The 20,859-nt window shown below is 35.4% G+C and overlaps 3 protein-coding genes across 6 annotated transcripts; 2 read left to right on the forward strand and 1 right to left on the reverse strand.

Annotated features, from left to right (window-relative positions):
• Positions 1–103: 103 nt before the first annotated feature.
• On the forward strand, positions 104–8,901 carry LOC112046925 (tRNA (adenine(37)-N6)-methyltransferase). Of its 2 annotated transcripts, none has more exons than XM_024083780.2 (7): positions 104–220; positions 3,053–3,164; positions 3,235–3,332; positions 4,299–4,533; positions 6,406–6,563; positions 7,148–7,343; positions 8,238–8,901. In XM_024083780.2, the coding sequence occupies exons 2-7, from the start codon at positions 3,097–3,099 to the stop codon at positions 8,785–8,787; spliced, it is 1,305 nt and encodes a 434-aa protein (XP_023939548.2). In that variant the 5' UTR covers positions 104–220; positions 3,053–3,096; the 3' UTR covers positions 8,788–8,901. The 2 variants fall into 2 exon arrangements, with proteins under 2 accessions (XP_023939548.2, XP_052744715.1); XM_052888755.1 differs by having other exon boundaries at positions 177–217; positions 3,058–3,164.
• On the reverse strand, positions 8,876–14,786 carry LOC112046906 (alpha-glucosidase 2). 3 transcript variants are annotated; one of them, XM_024083762.2, is made up of 2 exons: positions 14,121–14,786; positions 8,876–12,170 (listed from the first exon to the last, which is right to left on the reverse strand). In XM_024083762.2, exon 2 carries the CDS (start codon positions 12,141–12,143, stop codon positions 8,904–8,906), a length of 3,240 nt encoding a protein of 1,079 aa, XP_023939530.2. In that variant the 5' UTR covers positions 12,144–12,170; positions 14,121–14,786; the 3' UTR covers positions 8,876–8,903. The 3 variants fall into 3 exon arrangements, with proteins under 3 accessions (XP_023939530.2, XP_023939522.2, XP_023939537.2); XM_024083754.2 differs by lacking the exon at positions 14,121–14,786 and adding an exon at positions 13,431–14,045; XM_024083769.2 differs by lacking the exon at positions 14,121–14,786 and adding an exon at positions 13,908–14,012.
• A 240-nt stretch (positions 14,787–15,026) lies between these two features.
• LOC112046931 (proteasome subunit alpha type-5) lies at positions 15,027–17,476 on the forward strand. Its single transcript, XM_024083789.2, has 5 exons — positions 15,027–15,186; positions 15,303–15,559; positions 16,029–16,207; positions 16,445–16,557; positions 16,756–17,476. The coding sequence occupies exons 2-5, from the start codon at positions 15,303–15,305 to the stop codon at positions 16,936–16,938; spliced, it is 732 nt and encodes a 243-aa protein (XP_023939557.1). The 5' UTR covers positions 15,027–15,186; the 3' UTR covers positions 16,939–17,476.
• Positions 17,477–20,859: the final 3,383 nt, after the last annotated feature.

Here is a 20,859-nt window from a genome sequence, read left to right on the forward strand (position 1 = left end):
TAGAATCGATGTTTCATTGTTGTAATCGTTTTCGTCGTGTAAGGAGCTCCCTAAAAATGCCGGTTTGTGTAGTTAAATATAGCGAGGCAGGTCCTGTTATTTAAATGGTCTAAGATTAATCTGTGAGTTTAACTGTGTTTATTAATTATTTGACGTCTGTGGTTTGTGTGTTTTATTTTATTTTTCATTTCAATGTAAAAATAATAATCAAGAATATACTTATAGTCCACAACTTTAGGTTTTTTACACAACAATAATACTACTCAAAAAGGTTCTTTTAAGCGACACTTTTCGTTTCGATTCACATACATTTTATTTTTAATAATAAGCTTTACGGCTCTGGGTTCTAGCCCTTTTGAGTCCGGATTCACATACAACAAATTAATTATCACGGACCAATTATAGAAAGACCTGCCCCGCAAGACGTTACCTCTCTGTCAAACAACTAACGATCTAACGCGTGTATACTTATATCGTATCGATGTTTCATTGTTGTAATCGTTTTCGTCGACTGAAAAAACTCCCTAATCATTCCGGTTTGTGTAGTAAGTAGTTCAATGGCATGAAAAATGGTCAACAACTTCTAATTCACTAAAAGATGACGTGACGTTCGTTTTCAGTTTCACCTGATGGTAAGCGATGATGCAATCTAAGATTTTTTTTTTTATTGTTTACAAGTTAGCCCTTGACTACAATCTCACCTGATGGTAAGTGATGATGTAGTCTTAGATGGAAGCGGGCTAACTTGTAAGGAGGAGGATGAAAATCCACACCCCTTTCGGTTACGGCATCGTACCGGAACGCTAAATCGCTCGGCGGTACGTCTTTGCCGGTAGGGTGGTAACTAGCCACGGCCGAAGCCTTCCACCAGTCAGACCTGGTCCAATTAAGAAAACCTCAATCAGCCCAGTCGGGAATCCAACCCAGGACCTCTTTCTTGTAAATCCACCGCGCATACCACTGCGCCACGGAGGTCATCAAAAACATAACTATAATAAATAATAAATTTGTAATAAAAACAATATCTAAAAGAAAAATAGATACTATTCTTCTAACGAACGAACAAACAGCAAAACATCGATCCATTAATTTAATATTCTGTGTACAGATTATATTATTCTTGTTAAATATTTTATTATTTATTTTTGTTAAATATTATCGATGACTGAGTTTACCTCGTACCCTTCAAAAAACGACAGACAATTTTGTTGCTGCATTTGGGTGCGATCCATTTCCATTTCTAATTCCTCTATGTTAAATATATAGAGTTTGCACAAAAACAATACAAACGACATAAAAAGAACCCAAGCAGACATGAGTCACAAACCATTATGAAAAATAAAGATATTGAGTTTTATGGGTATTAAATGTGCATTTATAAAATTAAATTATAACTTTAATTATTTTATAAATGTCGTATTTTCATATCAAAAGAAGAAAGAAGTTGTAATTAAAACGATGATTTCTTTTATTTTAATGTGAATTTAACCTTTCATTTATTGCAGAATTACCATATACTATGATAATTTTTTTGATTTTGTATTAATAAGTGAAAGAAGATTTGACATTTGACAGTTCACACTTCACAGCACAGAACACTACTTTATTTGCTGTCTATGACTAATACTCCTACTTATATATCAGTATTCGTTAATGATTCGTTAACTAAATCCAGTCTGTCGTGCGTATTTTCTTCCCTTGTAATTTTGGTTATTTCGTTTTGTTCTCGTTTCGTTGTTATTGTTAATTATAGTTTATTTGTTGTTTGTTTACTGTTTTTACCCGACTGCAAGAAGGGTTATGTTTTTCGCGCGTATCTTGTATGTATGTATGTAATATTCTTTATTACCTCATATCTTCCAAACCGTTGAACGGATTTACGTAATTCAGATAACGTTAGATTTGTTTTAATAACCCAAGTGTTCTTAGATAGGTGAAATTAGAAAAAAAAAACCAACAAGACGACTGTGAGACGCTATAGAATCGGGGTGAAGTTTTTTTTTTGTGAATATTGCAACATGCGAATCAAATTCAAGGGATTTTTGTGAGAATTTCAAAATAGTATATCATGGCCATGTTAAAAAAACTACAATTAGGAAAACGTTATTTATTAATTCTAATATTAATTAAGTCTATACATAATACGCGAGGCGGACGACTATAAGGTGCGAGGTTTATGAAGTGTAGTTATAAAACACCTAAAATAGACTAAAAGAAATATATTGATTATAAAAATCAAGTGCGAGTCGGATTCGGCCACCGAGGGTTGCGTAGATTTTTTGAATATTTACTTAATTTCGGTTGGACTTAGGTATACATTATCGTACTTTGTAACAAACGTAACCAATAAATCCGAAATTCACCATCTATCGTAACTAAAAAGTGTGAAATAAATTATTTAATTAAACAAATATAAAAACCCGGCATAAATGATATAAAAATTGATCAAACTAAAGTCGGGACCTAATAAAAAATGTAGACGAAAATCATTCTATTCAATATAATAGGTCCCGACTGTTTTCTAATTATTTTCTACACTTCTGGACTGAGCTTTTTTTTTTCTTTTCAGTTTTTTTATCATTTATGCAGTCGGGTTTTTTATCAGTTTAATTAATTAATTTTATTTAGTTTAGTACGAAAATCAGTGAACCGGAGCCTGGTACTAGCCGGAGCAGTTATTCCGCGTTGCTATTGTTTCCGTCACCAAAAAAGAAACGTACGAATCAATCACCCTTATCGTCCTCCGAGAAAACCGTTTTGATTAATGTGTTTAAATATGTCGAGGAAACCTTATGCTTGCTTCTACATAATAAAGAAACAAAACTATAAGAGTTCTTTATTGCCTACGGAACCCTTAATATAAGTGAAGCATTATCTGTTTGATAAATAACAGGATATATTATATAGGAATATAAAATTAAAAAAATATTTGTTTATCACAGGAAGTTTTATTTCATGATAATATTCGTAAATAATGATAAAATGTTGAGCACCCCTGAGTCAGCTGTTTTTGTTTGTTTACATAGTTTAAAATACCTACTCAATTTGACTATAGTGGTATAAAAAATAAATAAAACACATTGTAGCAATTTAACAATGTCACAAAACATTGAATTTTATCATAACCAGATAACTCTAGCTAGAACAGAAATTAAAAATTTAAGGTGTGAAACCAAACGAAATTGTAACATTAAACTTTTTTAGAATATTTAATATTTTTTCAATTAATTTCAGGCAGCGTATATCATCGTTAAAACACGAACACCAAAAGGAAATTAACAATATCAAATCTACACTAAATTCTCTACGCTGTTTCAACTGCTCTGCTGAAGGTAAGTTATCTATAATTTTTTTATTAGCTTGAACCTAGTAGTGTAATGTCCTACGGCCAAAAAGAATCTAGTTTAATGTCCTAACATTGAAAAAAAAAATGTTTCATGAGAAATTTACAGCAGAAATCTAGAATTGAGAATTTAGTTCAATCAGAATATCCTAGAGCCAGAGATCACACTCAGAGATTATGCCAAGCCACAGCTCTTGCTCCTGATTTACATCTGGTATTTGGTGGTGTTATTTACCATCCCATCGGATAGTGCACCTGCATTTGAAGACTTGTGCACTGTTACAATTGCCTTCTATGTAAGATGGCTAATCTTAACTTGGCAACTAGTTATTGTGTTGGAAAAACATTACTCTATATTTTTCTTAAATGTACCATTATTCCTGTTTTCCTTCAATTGGAAATTTGTTGGAAATACTACAAGTATGTTAGGAGTGGGTATGACAATAGTCCAGGATATGGCTTATAGGCAGGTATAAAAGATCCGCATTGTATGTATTAGACGCATCACATTATAGCTTGGCAAGTTCGTTCATAACACTCCCGATGGTCTGCGGGGGTAGCAATGCTCCACGACTTCATACCCTCGCAGTATATCCCTCTGCCCCGCTCCCATGACTTCACACCATCTTTGTCTTTCCCAACCTGTCGCCTGCATATCACGGGAGTGTCATCAATGAACTTGTCAAGCTATAAACAGATTTTTCACACACTGTATTTTTGTGATCTATATGATGCAGATCAGTGAACGCACTTGTATGACTTGATGATATGTTTAATCCATCCAATACATACAATAGGATCTGTGGACCACAATCTTCGTTATGTACATACAAGTATTATGTACATAAAGAAAAGTTTGTATTCATAATTTCATAGTACTAGTTCATTGAGGCGTAAAATTATCTTGATGATCATGAAACAGTGTCTGGAATGTAATTTCATAATTTTTTTTCAGCTACATCAATTTCATCTACACACAACAATCATGTAAATGATCAAGCTTCAGTATCACATGGTGAAGTTACATACAAACCTATTGGCTATATTGAGACAGTGTTTAACAGTAAAAGAGGTGTGCCGAGGCAGCCCACCATCTTAACAGCTGCTCAAGGAGTTGTTGTAATAGATACCAGTGTATTTAACAATCCTGAACATGCATTAAGTGGTTTGGCTGAATTTTCTCATATGTGGTATGTATTAAACATTCTATATGTAGTGGTGTCTGCCAATCCGCATAAGGCCAGCATGGTGAACTATTGGCCCAACCCCTCTCATTCTGAGAGGAAACTCGAGCTCAGTAGTGAGCTAAACATGGGTTGATAACGACGATTCTGTATGTAGACCATGAAATATCTTGATGAGAGAAAGCCATATTTATGACCAATAGCAACAAAAAGTCTCTGTTTTGATGAAAAAGACTCTCGGCTACTGCTACGTAATGGTAGCTATATAACTTTCTATTGGACCTCACACTAAGTTTATCTACATAGCTGGAGTTTGCCTGGAGGCACATAGACTAACCACTAGACTAACCAGGCACACAATATGAAGATACTGTCTGCCTGGTCAGTCCAGTGGTTAGCTTATGTGGCTTTGGATTACAAGGTCCTGGGTTTAAAACCTGGGTCCTGGAATACTGACTGCTTTGTTACACTCTTGTTCCTCGCAGAGCCTGCTAGACTGTCAGTCACAGTCATTATCACATAATATCTCATTATTATATTAAGCCTTTGTTTACATTTATTTTTACCCGACTGCAAGAAGGGTTATGTTTTTCGCGCGTATCTTGTATGTATGTATGTAATATTATTTATTACCTCATATCTTCCAAACCGCTGGACGGATTTACGTAATTAAGATATCATTAGATTTGTCTTATTAACCCAAGTGTTCTTAGATAGGTGAAATTAAAAAAAAAAACAACAAGACGACTGTGAGACGCTATAGACTCGAGGTGAAAAAAAAAATTTTTTTTTACTATTGCAACATGGGTATCAAAATCAAGGGCTTTTTGTGAGGAATTCAAAATGGTATATCATAGCCATCTTAAAAAAAAACTATAATTAGAAAAACGTTATTTATTAATTGTCTATACAAAATATACGCGAGGCGGATGACTATAAGGTGCGAGGTTTATGAAGTGAAGTTATATAACACCAAAAATATACTAAACTAAATATATTGATTAGGACAAGTGCGAGTCAGATTCGCCCACCGAGGGTTTCCGTAGATCTTTTTGAATATTTACTTAAACTCGGTTGGACGTAGGTATACATTATCGTACTTTGTAACATGTAACCAACAAATAAATCCGAAATTCACCATCTATCGTAACTAAAAAGGTGTGAAATAAATAAATTAATTAAACAAATAAAGAAACCCGACTGCATAAATTATACAAAAACTGAAAAGAAAAAAAACAAGCTCAGTCCAGAAGTGTAGAAAGCAATTAGAAAACAGTCGGGACCTGTAAAAAAATGTAGACGAAAATCATTCTATTCAATATAATAGGTCCCGACTGTTTTCTAATTGCTTTCTACACTTCTGGACTGAGCTTGTTTCTTTTCTTTTCAGTTTTTGTATAATTTATGCAGTCGGGTTTTTTTTATTTGTTTAATTAATTTATTACATAATATTATTGCAGTTATATCATTGACACTAATTGTTCTTTCTTCAGCTTGCTCTTGGGCATAGGCCTCCTCCAGACACTTCCATAATTATCTATTCCTTGCTTTCCTTCTACAGGTGCTTCCTGCTGTTTGTCTTAGGTAATCCTCCCATCTTTGGCAGGGACAACCTCTTTTCCTATTTCCTGTCCTATTCACTTCTCCACTTCCCTGGTCCACTTATCTCTTCCACCTGGTCCACTTGTCTCTCCCATTTTGGTGGACAGAACATATCTTATAGTAGCAATTAATTCAAAATATCACCCTAATCCCTCAAACTTGCATTGGAACAGTTTGGTGGGCCTAAGCTCAATATCCTCTCTCATATAGTGAGCAGTTAACCTAGGCTGAAATTTATGATGAAGATGCTGTAATAAAGACATGTTTCCTTCACAGGATAATATTCCATTTCCACATGACTGAAAGCTCAAATGTGCCAGCCAAAGTGTCGCCGCCGCGTCTGGAGGGTGAACGGCGTGGCGTGTTCTCAACAAGGTCACCACACAGACCGTGCCCCATAGGACTGTCTCTCGTAAAATTGCATCATATTGATGGTAAATAAAAACATATAATGATTCATTATCATTCCATTAGATTGTAAAAAAAATATATTGATTTTTTTCAGACTATCAGTTTTATTTTACACGTGGAATGTGTCCCTATAAATAAATAAATAGTCTGACATTTTAAAGAGGGTTTAGTTACATGGGTTTTAGGTTTGGTCTATTTATAGACCAAACCTAAAACCTTTTAAAAGCTTTTCATAGTGCCTCCTGACATAGGCCTCCTCCATCTGCTTCCACTGCACCCTGTCGGCCGCAACTATGGTCCAGTGAGGCCCCAGGGTGAGGCGGATGTCGTCTTCCCACCTTCTACTTGGATGTCCACATTGTCTGGTACCATCTCTTGGGTACGATAGTATCACTATCAACCAAGAATAAAGGAGTTTACTGTGTTGGGGATTGATGAAAATTTACACACATTTTTGCTTCTTCTTCTTAAGGTGCCTCTCCGACTAGCGAAGGTTGGCAGTCAGTTTCTTGAACTCGTCTCAATCCTTCGCGAGGCGAAATAATTGTGCGACGCTCGCGATCCCGGACCACTCTCTGAGACTTTAAAAAATATAAATCTATTTCAGGCAATAAAGTATACTTCAACGGTGTGGACATGATCAATGGCACTCCAGTGCTGGACATAAAGCCGTACATACCGCAGTACGACTACCCGCCCGCATATGCGCAGCCGGTGTCAGTGCGCCCGCCGACGGAGGGCACCAGTGACGCTACCGACGCATTGGCCGATTTACAAATTGCCGACGAATCTCACTCCAGAAAGTATGCAATTAATTATTTTGTTTAAAACTATAGTGTCAACTAGTCACCCTACTCTCAGTAGACAAATGTAATGTTACTGGTAATTTGTGATGTGCATGTTGCCAGTGATTGCCAGTGCCTCATTAGAAGCATAGAACCATTCAGCGAGAGACAGAACAAGCATCTATATCTATATAGAATCTGAAATGAGAATGAGAATGAAATCGGCAGAAGTAGAAAACCACCAACCAACTAACCACATACCAAGCTCATTGGCTGAAAGCTGAAATGGCAATGGGCGAGGCAAATAGTTCAAACACCCGACGGACATCGTGGTCTCAGGGTGTTGAATCCCGCACTGTATACTTGGTCTACTAATACTGCGCTTTATAGGGTACAGTTTTAGATAGTCACAGGGAGTCGCTGGATGCAGGCAGATCAGGATTGTGTTGTTTGGAAGTCCCTATAAAAGGCTGATGTCCAGCACTGGAGACATTTGGGACATTAGATGCACATATTATCACACTGTCACATTAATATTATAAAGGGGAAGATTGTGTTTGATACTCCTTCATGCCACAACTATTGAACCAATTTGGCTAAAATATTGAATAGAGATAGTGTAACACACATTCGCTACTTTTTACCCCAGAAAAATCTATGGTTACTGTGGTATTTGTGAAAAACAATTTGATGTGAACCACAAAAGTCAATCAAACAATCATATATTTTTGTTTGTCGAGTATATTTTTTTTTGAATAATAATGGCATAAAATATATTTAAATACTCTTACATTGTCTTAAATCTATGAGGTAAATGGTTATAGCAATGTTTTTCTAACAATCTTAAAATTATTAAAAAATAAGTAATAATATTACTATTTAAACTTGAAAATATAAAACTTTTCTTTTCAGTTTAAGTCCAAGTTCAGGACAGCCAGCAGGTACAAACATTACTAGTCCATCATCTCATTCACCCATGGGCGATATCTTAATACCAGAGAACTTGTTGATGCAAATCTCCTCATCTCCAGAATCACCTGTGAGTGAGGATCTTCTAGATGGGCCTGTTACTTCTCCAATACGAAGAGTGGAAACCGAACGCGGTGCCCCAGACGGACAAGAGAGGTTCACTCCACCACAGTCAGCATTAAATCTCAATCAGGATGGAATCCGTGTGGCCTCATGGGTTACCAATCCTCCTTCACGAACATATCAAGTCACTTTCACAAATGATGCTAATGACAGGCTTAATGAATTAATTGGAGACAGATCTCATTCTTTCAAGGCAAATATTCAGGGTCTTCTATCAGAAGACCCCAGATCAGTTTACGTGAGGACCAGATATCCAGACCACGAGTACAGTTGTGTTTTAGAAGATCTTTCAATTAGTTGTGTTTTTGATGAGAGTGCGTGTCTATGTACAATTATTGCTGTGAGAAGTGCTGAAGACTTACAAAATTGATATTTTACTAGACATTAAGTATTAATAAGTTTTAGTATGTGCTTGACTGCCTAAATAATTTATTTTTGCTTCAATATTGGTGATTTTATTATTACAAAATTGTTTGAAAACCTATATTACTTTTTATAGAATAACATATGCCTTCCTGATCCAAAGCTGCCAATGGCATTTAACACAATAAGTTGTAAATATCTTAGTTTCTTTCCATGAAAGGGTATTGTTTTCTTTGAATTGTTACTTTCAAATCGTATTGGATCTGATACAGTACTCCACTCTTTATTATTTGTGGAATATGTGTATTGAAGCTCAAGAAGTGTCCCATTGCCTGCATCATTACGAGGTATGTAATCAACTTTATCTAATTCATATACATCTCCTAAATCACAAAAAAGTTTTAAATATTTCTCATCTGTTGGTTTAGCTTGACCAGATGATCCCCAGTTTGTATGCCACAGAGTACTTTTGTTATTGTCTGTTAGATTGCATATTTCTTGACAAGGTTGACAAGGCAGATTGCAAGTAATTTTTACTCCTGAAATCATGCATTTGAAAGGATCCTCGTGTGTTGAAGCCAAGATACCATTGCTCCAATCTGAAGCAACGTTATTCGAAACTGATCTAATTCTAAACTCATGTGTACTGTCATAAGCAAAATCGTCGAACGTAAAGGATTTATTTTTGATGTTAGTAAATACCACACCATCTCTTTCGATCTCGTAAAAGTCGCTACTTTCACTATCGTCCCATTCGAGACTAATAGAGGTAGCTGAAGAATCGAAGTAGTTTGCTTGAAAATTAATTATAGTTTCCTGTAATTTAGCATCACCTTGCAGGTTGCCAAATATTTCACTTTGGTTAGTATATTTGTTAACTTTTATCATTATTTCATTGGTGGTCACGTCTAATTCCTCAAGTTTTAATAACAAAAACATTTGTTTTAATTCAGTATGTTCTTTCAGGTATGGATTCACATAAAAATCTTCTTTGCAAAGATACACGTTGTCTCTACTTTCAAATTCACTTGTGTTTTTAGCTTTTGTTACAATTATTGGTTGTCCATTAGCAACAACTTTTATACGTCCGACATCTTCAGTTGTCTTAATTTGTAAGATGGTTCGTCTTTGTTTGATCATTTTAGGATAATTTCCTATAGTTTTATATATTTTTATGAATAAGTCACCAACTTTGTTAGTTTCTGGACCTGAAACTTCAATTTGTGTAGTAGCAGAACCCGTAACTCCCTGTAAGTAGTCTAAAGATATACCGTCATCTTCATAAACATAAAAACTTGCAGTATCGTTAGGGTAAATGGTAAAGGTTCTGAAGTCCCTCTTTATTTCATAGGGATTGTTATTAGAATTAGTCATTGGTATTATTGAACCATCCTTAATAAATATAGGTATTTTCCATAATGGTGACATAATATTGTTGTATATTTTTCCACCCTGATATTTTGTTCCTGTCAAAAAATCTATCCACACTTGATTTGGATTTGGAAGATAAATTCCGTCGCGTATAGAGTGGCCGTCATCATCTTTAAAGTCATTATAAATAGGCGCCACAAGAACATTTGGGCCCCACATATATTGGTATTGGGAGTCTTTTGTGTAAGCTGGAGTTTCTTCCGGAAATTCGAGGAACATGGCTCTAATCATTGGGAGACCTTGAATCGACTCATACCCTATGCTGTAGTTATATGGCATTAACATAGCTTTTAACTTTAGATAGGCTCTGTTGATTTTAGAAGCTTCTTCATCGTAACTAAATGGAGTTTTCTGTGTATTACCCCAGCCGTCCATGTTTAATTGTAAGGGAGTAAATGTTTTCCATTGGTAATCTCTAATATTAACTTCTTTGGATCCCCCTGAATAAATACCATCCATATCTGAACCAACTAATGGCTGTCCTGATAAACCACTGCCAATATAAGTAGGAATATGAAATCGAATGTATTCCCATTCTCCTCCCGCTTGATCACCACTCCATATTGCAGAATAACGCTGTGTACCAGCCCAGCCATCTACCATTAAAATCATTGGTCTCACGTTATATTGAGTATGTTTCACAAATATATCAGATGCATTTTCAACAGAACTAAGTCCAAATGAGTAGCCACTGCCGATCCAAGCTACGTCACATTTTAGTGCAATAACATTGGCTATGCTAACTTCTTTACTAAGATCACGTTCTCCTTTTTTAGGATTCTCAGGATCTTTAGGAAGCAAATTCGATTCTGTCCACAAAGCTACTTCTACGCCCGTTTCTACAGTATAATCGACGAACTTCTTTAAGTTTTCGATGTCACCATCTAATGTGTCTGTTTGCCCATAACCACAACCGTAACCATCGTTAGGTATAAACCAACCTAAAGGCATATCATGCCTTTTATACCGGTCTAACATTGCACGAGCAGAAAATTGGTAATTATTTTTCTCCCCATTTAAAGATTCCAGAACTCCATTTTTATCACCGATATCTTTCGGCTGGTAACATTTATAATATTTACCATCTTCATATAGTATAGCACCATAGGTATCAGATTTTACTTCAACCCAATAATCCCGATTGAAAGCGTTCAAATGTGCTCCGTAATATGCATATTCCGGTAATAAAATTGGTTTTCCTGTTAACTCGTAATAATCATTTAATAAATCTTTCGGTAAACTGTTTATAAAGAAATACGCATCAAAATCTTCGCCTTTGTGACTAGTTGTAATAAAATCATTTGATATTTCTCCAAAATCGTAGATTCCTTGTTGCCACGTATTTCTCATTACACCGTAGCCGTAAGACGACCAGAAGAAGGGACAAGGAGATGTAACTCCGCCGTCAGTCCAATTATTACTATTTACAATATGTATTACTTCTCCTTTATGTGTGTACCTTCCATTTTGCATTCCGCCTCCGAAATAATATTCGTTATCATTCTGACGCAAACATTGAGTTGATTCACCATCGATATAAGACAAAGGCTTTGTTTCGCTCAATACTTCTTTGTCAACTCTAGTGTCATGTACTTTCATAGTGCCACTTATCTTATCAAATACTATTTGTATATCTTTTGTTTGCACTACATAATGGGTCACGACATCTTCAAGAACAGTTTGATTGAAAACATCAAAACCGTAATCATCCTCTGTCTTAACAACCATCTTGGCTACATCATTAGGGTCTATCGGCTCGGGATATTCCAAAAAAACACCGCTAGGTGAAATATAATATCTGAAAACATGGTCGTTAAGGATATATAACCTTGCTTCTTCGCCAGTTTCGAACTTAACTGTGAAGTAACTTTCATTTTTTTCAATAAGTTTTATACCACCAACTTCTTGTGCTTTATTATAATTTTCTGCCATCGTTGACGTAATTTTAGGTAGGCAAATCTGAAAAATAAATTGGAATTTATACTAACAGTATTTTAACGTGATCGTCAATCGGTCGACATTGAAAACATTTTGTGTAAAATATTACAGAAACTTTTTCCAATTAATACTAACTATATGAGGAAATATCCTCGCAATATTTTTTGAAATATTAATATTAGCCTCGACTGTTTGGAGTCGTCCGACGTCTAGGCAATAGATCAGATGAACATTGATGGATCCGCTAATTATATGAAATCCTATAAATAAACTGAGGTAAGGAACAGGTAGGTAACTTGTAACACAAAACCGGCCAAGTTGCATGTGCATTGTGTTATGTAATATTCCGTAGTATGACTAACTGCCTAAACAAAACCGCCTAAGCTTAACAAAAATACATAACATAGATATCTGACTGTTGTTAACTTGTAAAACCTCCGCTGTAATACTAGATATCCTAAGAATTTTGTTATACGAGTGCTAAAGTTTAATTCCGCAAATGGACTCCTAAATTGAAAACTGGTTTTCCGACAGCTTTGAAATATACGGCCCGAAAAGTAAGACCGACGGATGGACGAAAGAACGAAGGGAACACAGTTGGTAGGTATCTATCGCATGGAACTCTAAAAATGTTCACAGACCTCCCAGGACTCGAACACACCAAGACCTCGTGATCAGAAGCCACATGGGCCGCTGTGCAATCAAGGAATTCCTTATAAAGACGTCCATTATAAAGCCAAGTTTCGCGCGGTTTTGTTAAATTAAACGGTTTTATTTAGCTAGTCCTTTTTAGGTTGGTTATTTGGGCAAGTAATTAAAATTTACCCCCTTCCTGTTGACAGATTGATTCGGTAGGTCCTAGGTCCCAGTCATGACTCCACTTTCCTTATCAATCTAGGGCAAGGTTTCTCAAAGTGGGGTTCGCCATTTGTCAGTAGGAGGCTCGCTGGTTCGCGATTATGAGTTAGGAACTAGCGGACGCCCGCGATGTGGTCTACGAGAAAATCAATGTAAGCGTTCATCATCTTTTTTATCCTATTACAAATTACATACCTACTTAATCATAGAAATGGAAAAGTTTATACAAACTTTTAACCTCTATTTCAGACCCTCTATTTTTAATTTCACGACTGAGGTCTTCAAGACCCCATTTATTTATTTTGATTCCAAATTTTATCAAAATCGGTTCAGTAGGTGTTAACAGATAGACGCTTTAGCATGTAGTTATAATATTAATAGGCCCATATGGGTATGTAAACATGTTAATATATATTAACTTACCAATGAAAAATAAACCTTCACTTGGAATTACTAAGTTGCTATCATGTTGCGATATAAAAGTTTAAAACTATTTTCCTCGTCGACAACCGTATTAGAAATGAATGCTAGAGGGACGATTTTTCCGTTTTATATAATTAGGGACGACGTGTTATCTTGTCTTATGTACTGGTACTACGTGGGACATAGGTACATACTCATAGTACTATTATAGACAACAGTTATAAGATCATTGAGCATTTGCTTCACATTGAGGCTAACGATTGCAATGTACCTAACCTATAATTAGGTACATTGCAATCGTTATAAATACCTATAGTAATCAATAAATCGGTCATTGTTTAGGCAACTGGGTAAATAGGTATGTTGATCTACAATTAGGTTAATCGATATTATTGTACTTTTCTAATAGAACTTGACTATTACCTACCTACTAGGTACTGTTTACGTAGGTATAGAAATAAGTAGGTATATAGGTACCTTCAATTAAAGGCGGAAGTGCAATCGTGACGGACGGAAGGAAGGAACATATTTACTCAGGACTTCAGGAGGACGGAAGCGACCATAGATAGCTACTGTATTGATATTTAATGATAAAAAAAAAAAAAAAAAAAAAAAAAAAAAAATACCGGCCGAATTGAGAACCTCCTCCTTTTTGAAGTCGGTTAAAAATAGAAGTGACTTATAAAGTACCTCAATGTCGTTACACGTTGGCCGAGTACATAAGTATTCAATGAGTGAAACTAAGAATATTCGTTGGTTATTTATTGTTGCTCTCAAGTCACCCTAAGCCAAACTTCAAAGGCAAAACTTTAAAACCACGTACAAATAGCTTTACGATTCGAAAGTGTACAAATTGCGAAGCCTTATTGAAAAAAAAAACTATAGTTCCTGCATACCGACTCGTAAATCTATGGTTCCTGCGATACGTGCATATTGCATATGTATTCTATGTCACAGAATCTGTGACTTATTTCGTCTGTAGCAGTGTTGCCAGTTGGGTCTTGTGAAAAGTTACCCGAAATATTAAAAAAGTAACCTTTTTGTGTAAAAAGTAACCTTTTCACTAACTACTCTTGCTTTTTGCGTTCCACAGCATGGCTAAACTACCATTTCAGCCTCTGGGGGCTAAAATAATTTTGTTTTTTTGTTTATTAACTGTCTGTTACGAATATTAGCCAAGTACTAAATTACTATAAACTGAAGGACATTTTACTCGTAAATAGAATCATCTTAAGTAATTCCTCATGGGATAAGAAAAATACAAATAAAGAGCAAGAATTAAAAAAAATTGACGTTAATTTCTTAAATTCATACTTGATTTTTTTAAGAAATTCAATGTGACTGCAAGTTGCAACTTACTTATTTCGCAACGTCAATTGTAACGTCTTCATTTATAGTGAGATTGACACAGAAACGATGATTTCTTGAGCATTTGTCCGCATTTCTTGATTTAACGACCGTTCTGTTTTAGATATACGAAATTGTAAGTAAATTTTAAAAATTCCTAAATATCACGTAAAAGTAACCTTTTTATTAATGTAACCTAAAAGTTACCAATGCAGTCAAAAAATCACCTAAAAGGTTACAAAAGTAACCTTCTGGCAACACTGGTCTGTAGCGGTGACTTGAATGGAAGTTGGAACTGTCAAATTTTTGATTACTCACGAAAGCGACTAAATTTTGTAGAACTTTTTGTGAACACATAAACATTCATAAATTTAACTTTCAATAATCAAAACATTAGTCGTAATTCAAGGTATGTAATATATTTATTAGGCTTGTAGTGTTTAATTGTTTTAAACTGTTTGTGTTCAATGAAGATAACCTGTTTGACCGGCACTAAAACTTGCTGTATTTTTGCATTTCTTTTAGATGTTCCTCACCCGATCTGAGTATGACCGCGGAGTCAATACATTTAGCCCTGAAGGAAGGCTGTTCCAGGTAGAATACGCGATTGAGGCAATAAAATTGGGTTCTACTGCGATCGGGATCTCGACTTCGGAAGGGGTTGTTTTGGCTGTCGAGAAGAGGATTACGTCGCCACTGATGGAGCCAACTACTATAGAAAAGATTGTCGAGGTGGACAGACATATTGCGTGTGCAGTGTCTGGCCTGATGGCAGATTCGAGGTACAAGCCTTTAACTTTTTTAGTGACTGCAGATTAGTGAAGTGGTAGTGTCCAGTGGCGGATTTACAAAATAGCCGCCAGTAGACTATTTAATTTTTGCAGCCCGTACTGAACCCTAATTATTAATAACCTTAAACCTTATTTACTCTTGAATTAATTATATCTTGTTAGTGAAAGCCAATTGAAAACTGTTTAGAAGTTTTCAAGTTTATTGCGAGAGAGGACTTTATAGCTATAAATAAATGGGTATATGTTGATATGGAGGCTATGTATTCAATTCAATTAAATTTTTTCCCCACTTTATTATGCAATCCAGAAACTTCCAAGTTTTAATTATCCTCCCACCCTTTGATCCTCTCACTTCATTATCTCATGCCTACATGAGAAGGAGGGATATTTATAGACCCATGCTTGTTAAGCTCATGTTCCACTTCTGAACTATGTGTTGTTATGTTATATTTGGTTTCAGAACTTTAATAGAGAGAGCTCGTGTGGAATGCCAGAACCACTGGTTTGTGTACAATGAGCGTATGAGTGTGGAGTCGTGTGCGCAGGCTGTGTCCAACTTGGCCATACAGTTTGGTGACAGTGATGATGACAGCGGCACAGCCATGTCCAGGCCTTTTGGTGTTGCAGTCATGTTTGCAGGTTCGTTTTGCCAATGAACTTAACAAATGCACTTTATTCAATTATTAATTAAAACTGCCTCAATAGGGTGTTAAATCCGGACTCGAGATGAAGATGCCTTAGATTCAATTTCTACTTGTCACTCAGTCAAGTTTACAGGTTCGCTTAGATTCTTCATAAAAGGAAAAACATGATATTTTAATTCTTTTTTACTTCATTATATTTTTCTTGCTATCCTTAATTTTATTATCTGTTAAGGTATTGACGAGAAAGGGCCACAGCTATTCCACATGGACCCCAGTGGCACATTTGTGCAATATGATGCTAAAGCCATTGGTTCTGGCAGCGAAGGTGCCCAACAGAGTTTGAAGGTATACAAAAGTTTTGTTATTTCTTGACAATTTAGGGTTTTCCACTTGCCATTGCGCTATGGAGGCCGTCAAAACCAGACTATTTATGTATCTGTATTAAAGGAATTTTGTATAATTTGCAATATTGCCTACACCATTTAAAAACTTGTGCGTGCCATTGCTGGCCGATCATGACTAAACATCTCTAATGATTCACAGGAGGTATACCACAAATCCATGACACTCAAGGAGGCTATCAAGTCTGCACTGACTATCCTGAAACAAGTGATGGAGGAGAAACTGTCTGAGAACAATGTGGAGGTGGTGACCATGACTCCGGGGTCATTGTTCCACATGTTCACACGAGAACAGCTGGCTGAGGTTATTAAAGATATACCTTGAGTTGTTGGTAGAACGGCTGAAGTGTGGATTGGTTATTTTTAACATGTGTTTTGTTTGCTTTTCCTACAGTAACTGGTCTTGAAAATCATCAAATTAATTTAGTTTTATTAATAAACTTAAATCTTGAGTTAAGCAAGGTCCATTTAAGGTCCTCTAAATTTGGTTATATACTATGAAGTTTATGTAAAATTACAGTCAGTTTAATAAACCAAACCATGCTATGTTTAATCAGTCTACTAAGAGTATGTATGAGTAATAATTAAAATAAATTGTTTTGTATTTTGAAACTTATTTATGTTTTGGTACTGTATTTATATTGATTTTTAGTGGTATATTATGTATTTTTAGTAAATAGATATCATATTTTTTGTAGCAAGCATTAGTAGTAAACATAAATTTCAAAATAAAACAAATTATATCTTTAATCTTTCATGTTTTGGAATATGTAAAGCAATTTATTTCATTTATTACTTTGGTGTGGGAGTTTATGTAAATCATAAAATAAGTATTCAAACTTAAATAAAAACTTTTTTATGTATTTATGTGTAATTATTTTAATTTGTACATAGTGGCATTGTTTGTTTCGACTTTTCTGTCTTACTAAGGCAGTATTATTTAATTAGATATTACTTATTTTCAGTATAGTGATGAACATAACTTTTCAGTAGATAACTTTTGATAATATTTCACATATCTGACTTACCATGCTGTAGTGTGTGGATGTTTTGATGGATCATTAAGTAACTAGCAGACGCTCGCGACTTCGTCTGCCCTTAGACTTCATTAATACAGCCCTTACAGTAGTATTGCTGTAAAAATGGAGTAACTTGTCCCGTTTTCCCAACATTTCACTTCACTGCTCTGCTCCTATTGATCGTAGCGTGATGATAAAACCTGCCACTGTTCTGAACAGAGACGTCCTGGGTTCGATTCCCAGCACTGGTCATTGGTCTTCTGGTGCCGCAGAAGCAGGCTTCAGCCGTGGCTAGTTATCGACAATGTCGTACCGCCAAAAGTTTTGTCGTTCCGATACGATGCCGCATAGAAACCGTCAGAGGTATAGATAGAGTAAACTTGTGCCTCTTCCAAGTTAGCTGTGTCGTCACTTAACATCAGGTAAGATTCCAGTTTAATTCTAATTCCAGGGCTAATTTGACACTGAATTAAAAAAAAAACCTGCTATAACCAACTAGCTGACGCCGTTCGGTTCCCGTTCCCGTAGGAATACAGGAATAATATATAGCCTATAGCCTTCCTCGATAAATGGGCTATCTAACACTGAAAGAATTTTTCAAATCGGACCAGTAGGTCCAGAGGTTCAATCAAACAAACAAACAAACAAACTCTCCAGCTTTATAATATTAGTATATATCCTGGTTTATAGTGTTCTACGAATTCACCTTAAGCACTGAAACTACTAAACAGATTTTCATGTAGTTAGTTTGTAGGTACAGTTGCGTGCACTTCATATAAGCCTACACTGCAGACTTATGTAACTGAATTGCAGAAAAAAATATCCACTTTGTATAATTTGTTCGTATAGTGCATACCCTATTTGGCACCTTGTGCACGCCACTGCGTAGGTATATTTTAGACTGATTTTAAAAGTTGCTGGTTCCTGCTTGTAAGAGTTTAATTTGTAAACGATTTTCTAACTACTTACATACTTTCTGCAGCTGATAGCTGCAATACCAGAGCTTCAATGGAGCGAGAACAGTTCTAGGAACACCATACAAGAGGATCTCTCCCGCCTTAGACTCGGAAGACAGACTGTGTAGTGTTAATAATTAATTAACTAATTAATTAATAATGTAGTTTTAATTAATTAAAAAAAGAAAAGAAAGAATAAGTCAATATTTTAATTGGTGTTGTCTCTTGGTTCTAACTTTCGTTTATTATTTCATGTTTTTTCTGTTCACTATGCTGAATAAAACAATATATATAACTAATAATAATAATAATAATAATTGCCTTTATTCAGATCAAAATAAACTTAGCCTAATAACAATGTTTGAATAAAAACTTAAAATCTATAACTTAATCATACGTAAAATAATAATTAGCTTATTCTAGTATTTGTAATTTATTTAATTTTTGATGATCTGTTTGCCAATCGGCAAAGGCCTCCTCCAACCTTTTCCATTCACACCTGTCGTGAGCCACCCTGTTCCACATCACTCCAGCCACTTCTCTGATGTCGTCATCCCATCTTTTCTGCGGTCTGCCTCTTTTCCTTTTACCATCTCTGGGATACCACCTTGACACTTTCTTGCTCCATTTGTCATGGCCTCGCATCATGTGCCCTGCCCATTTCCATTTTAGTCTTCTAATTTTTAGTATTACACCTATTATTTTAGTTTTATTTCTGATGAAACTGTTTTTTAATCTGTCTGATTTCTTGACACTCAGCATACTTCTCTCCATAGCGTGTTGGCAAGTTGCGAGTTTTCTTGTCATTTCTTGAGTCAAAGTCCATGATTGGCAGCCGTATATAAGGACGGGTAATATGCAGGTGTTGAACAGTTTGCTCTTAATGTTTATATGTAGGTTTTTGTCTTTCATAACCTCTTTCAGGCTCCAATACCTTCTCCAGCCGTTAATAATTCTTCGTTTTACTTCTTCGCGCATGCATTCTTTTTGTGATATGATTTGACCTAAATAGATATATTCGTCAGAGTAGCTTATTTCTGTGTTTCCTAAAAGTAACGTGTCTTTGCTTCCATTTGTCATCACTTTAGTTTTTTCTGGATTGAGTTTTAACCCTACTTTCTCACTTTCCATCGCAAGGTCTTTTAACATTATTTTTATGTTTTCAGATGTTTTGGCGAATAGCACTATATCATCAGCGAATCTCAAATGCGTCAAGGATGTACCATCGATATTGATCCCAAAACTATCCCAGTTAAGTCGCCTGAAAATTGATTCCAGGACAGCTGAGAATAATTTTGGAGATAAGGGATCTCCTTGTCTAACGCCTTTTTGTACTTTAAATGGTTGACTTTTTTTTTCAAGCTGGATTCTAGCTGTGCTATGGTCGTAAACGTTCTTTATTAAGCGTATATATTTGTGTTCGAGCCCTTGGTCTACTAAAGCTTCCCATATGTTTTTGTGTAGAAGAGAGTCGAATGCTTTACTATAGTCCACAAATGCAATATAGTATGTAAGCTGATATTCATTGTACTTTTCCAAAACTTGACGAACAACATGGATATGATCGATGACAGAGTAGTCTTTTCGAAATCCGGCCTGTTCTATGGGTTGGTGGTAATCTAATGTCTTTTCTATTCGTTTTAAAATTATTTTAGCGAAAATTTTGTAGATGTTGGACATTAGACTGATAGGACGATAGTTTCCGATATCGTGTTTATCTCCCTTTTTATATAACAGGATAATGCTGGATTCTGTCCATTGCTGGGGGATTATTTCGGTATTTACGATATTGTTAAACATAACTGTAAGAACAGGTATTAAGATTTCCTTACTATGTCTTAAGATTTCGTTGCTTATGCCATCGGGACCCGAGCTTTTATCAACACTTTGAGTATCAATAGCTTTCTCGACTTCAGTTTGAAGAATGGTAGGAATGCTAGAGGCATCTGCCAGATCAATTTCATGTTCTATTGCTTTACTCTCATACAATGTTTTGTAATAAGATGTTGCAATTTCCATTATGTCTGATCTACGGTGGTTCCATTTTCCCATGTCATTCTTCATTTTAACGATCCAATCCATTGAATTCTTCAATTCTTTGTATGCTCTTTTTACACCACCTGTTTTGCTGATATACTTTTCTATTATTTCCATTCTGCCTTGTTTCCTATCCTTTCTCATGTTTTCCTTAATTTCTTTACTAATTATAGTTAAATTTAGTCTTCGGTTTTGTGCGTCTTTGTCACTGATTAGATGGTTTCTCTTTTCTAG

The sequence above is a fragment of the Bicyclus anynana genome, chromosome 2 (assembly GCF_947172395.1).
Source record: "Bicyclus anynana chromosome 2, ilBicAnyn1.1, whole genome shotgun sequence".
Classification (NCBI taxonomy): domain Eukaryota; kingdom Metazoa; phylum Arthropoda; class Insecta; order Lepidoptera; family Nymphalidae; genus Bicyclus; species Bicyclus anynana.

Coding starts and splice junctions, on each gene's coding strand:
- LOC112046906 (XM_024083762.2), bottom strand. CDS start 12,143: ATGGCAGAAAATTATAATAAAGCACAAGAAGTTGGTGGTATAAAACTT.
- LOC112046931 (XM_024083789.2), top strand. CDS start 15,303: ATGTTCCTCACCCGATCTGAGTATGACCGCGGAGTCAATACATTTAGC. Junction 15,560..16,028: donor GGCCTGATGGCAGATTCGAG/GTACAAGCCTTT, acceptor ATTTGGTTTCAG/AACTTTAATAGAGAGAGCTC. Junction 16,208..16,444: donor TGTTGCAGTCATGTTTGCAG/GTTCGTTTTGCC, acceptor TTATCTGTTAAG/GTATTGACGAGAAAGGGCCA.
- LOC112046925 (XM_024083780.2), top strand. CDS start 3,097: ATGTCACAAAACATTGAATTTTATCATAACCAGATAACTCTAGCTAGA. Junction 3,165..3,234: donor ACAGAAATTAAAAATTTAAG/GTGTGAAACCAA, acceptor AATTAATTTCAG/GCAGCGTATATCATCGTTAA. Junction 3,333..4,298: donor TTTCAACTGCTCTGCTGAAG/GTAAGTTATCTA, acceptor ATTTTTTTTCAG/CTACATCAATTTCATCTACA.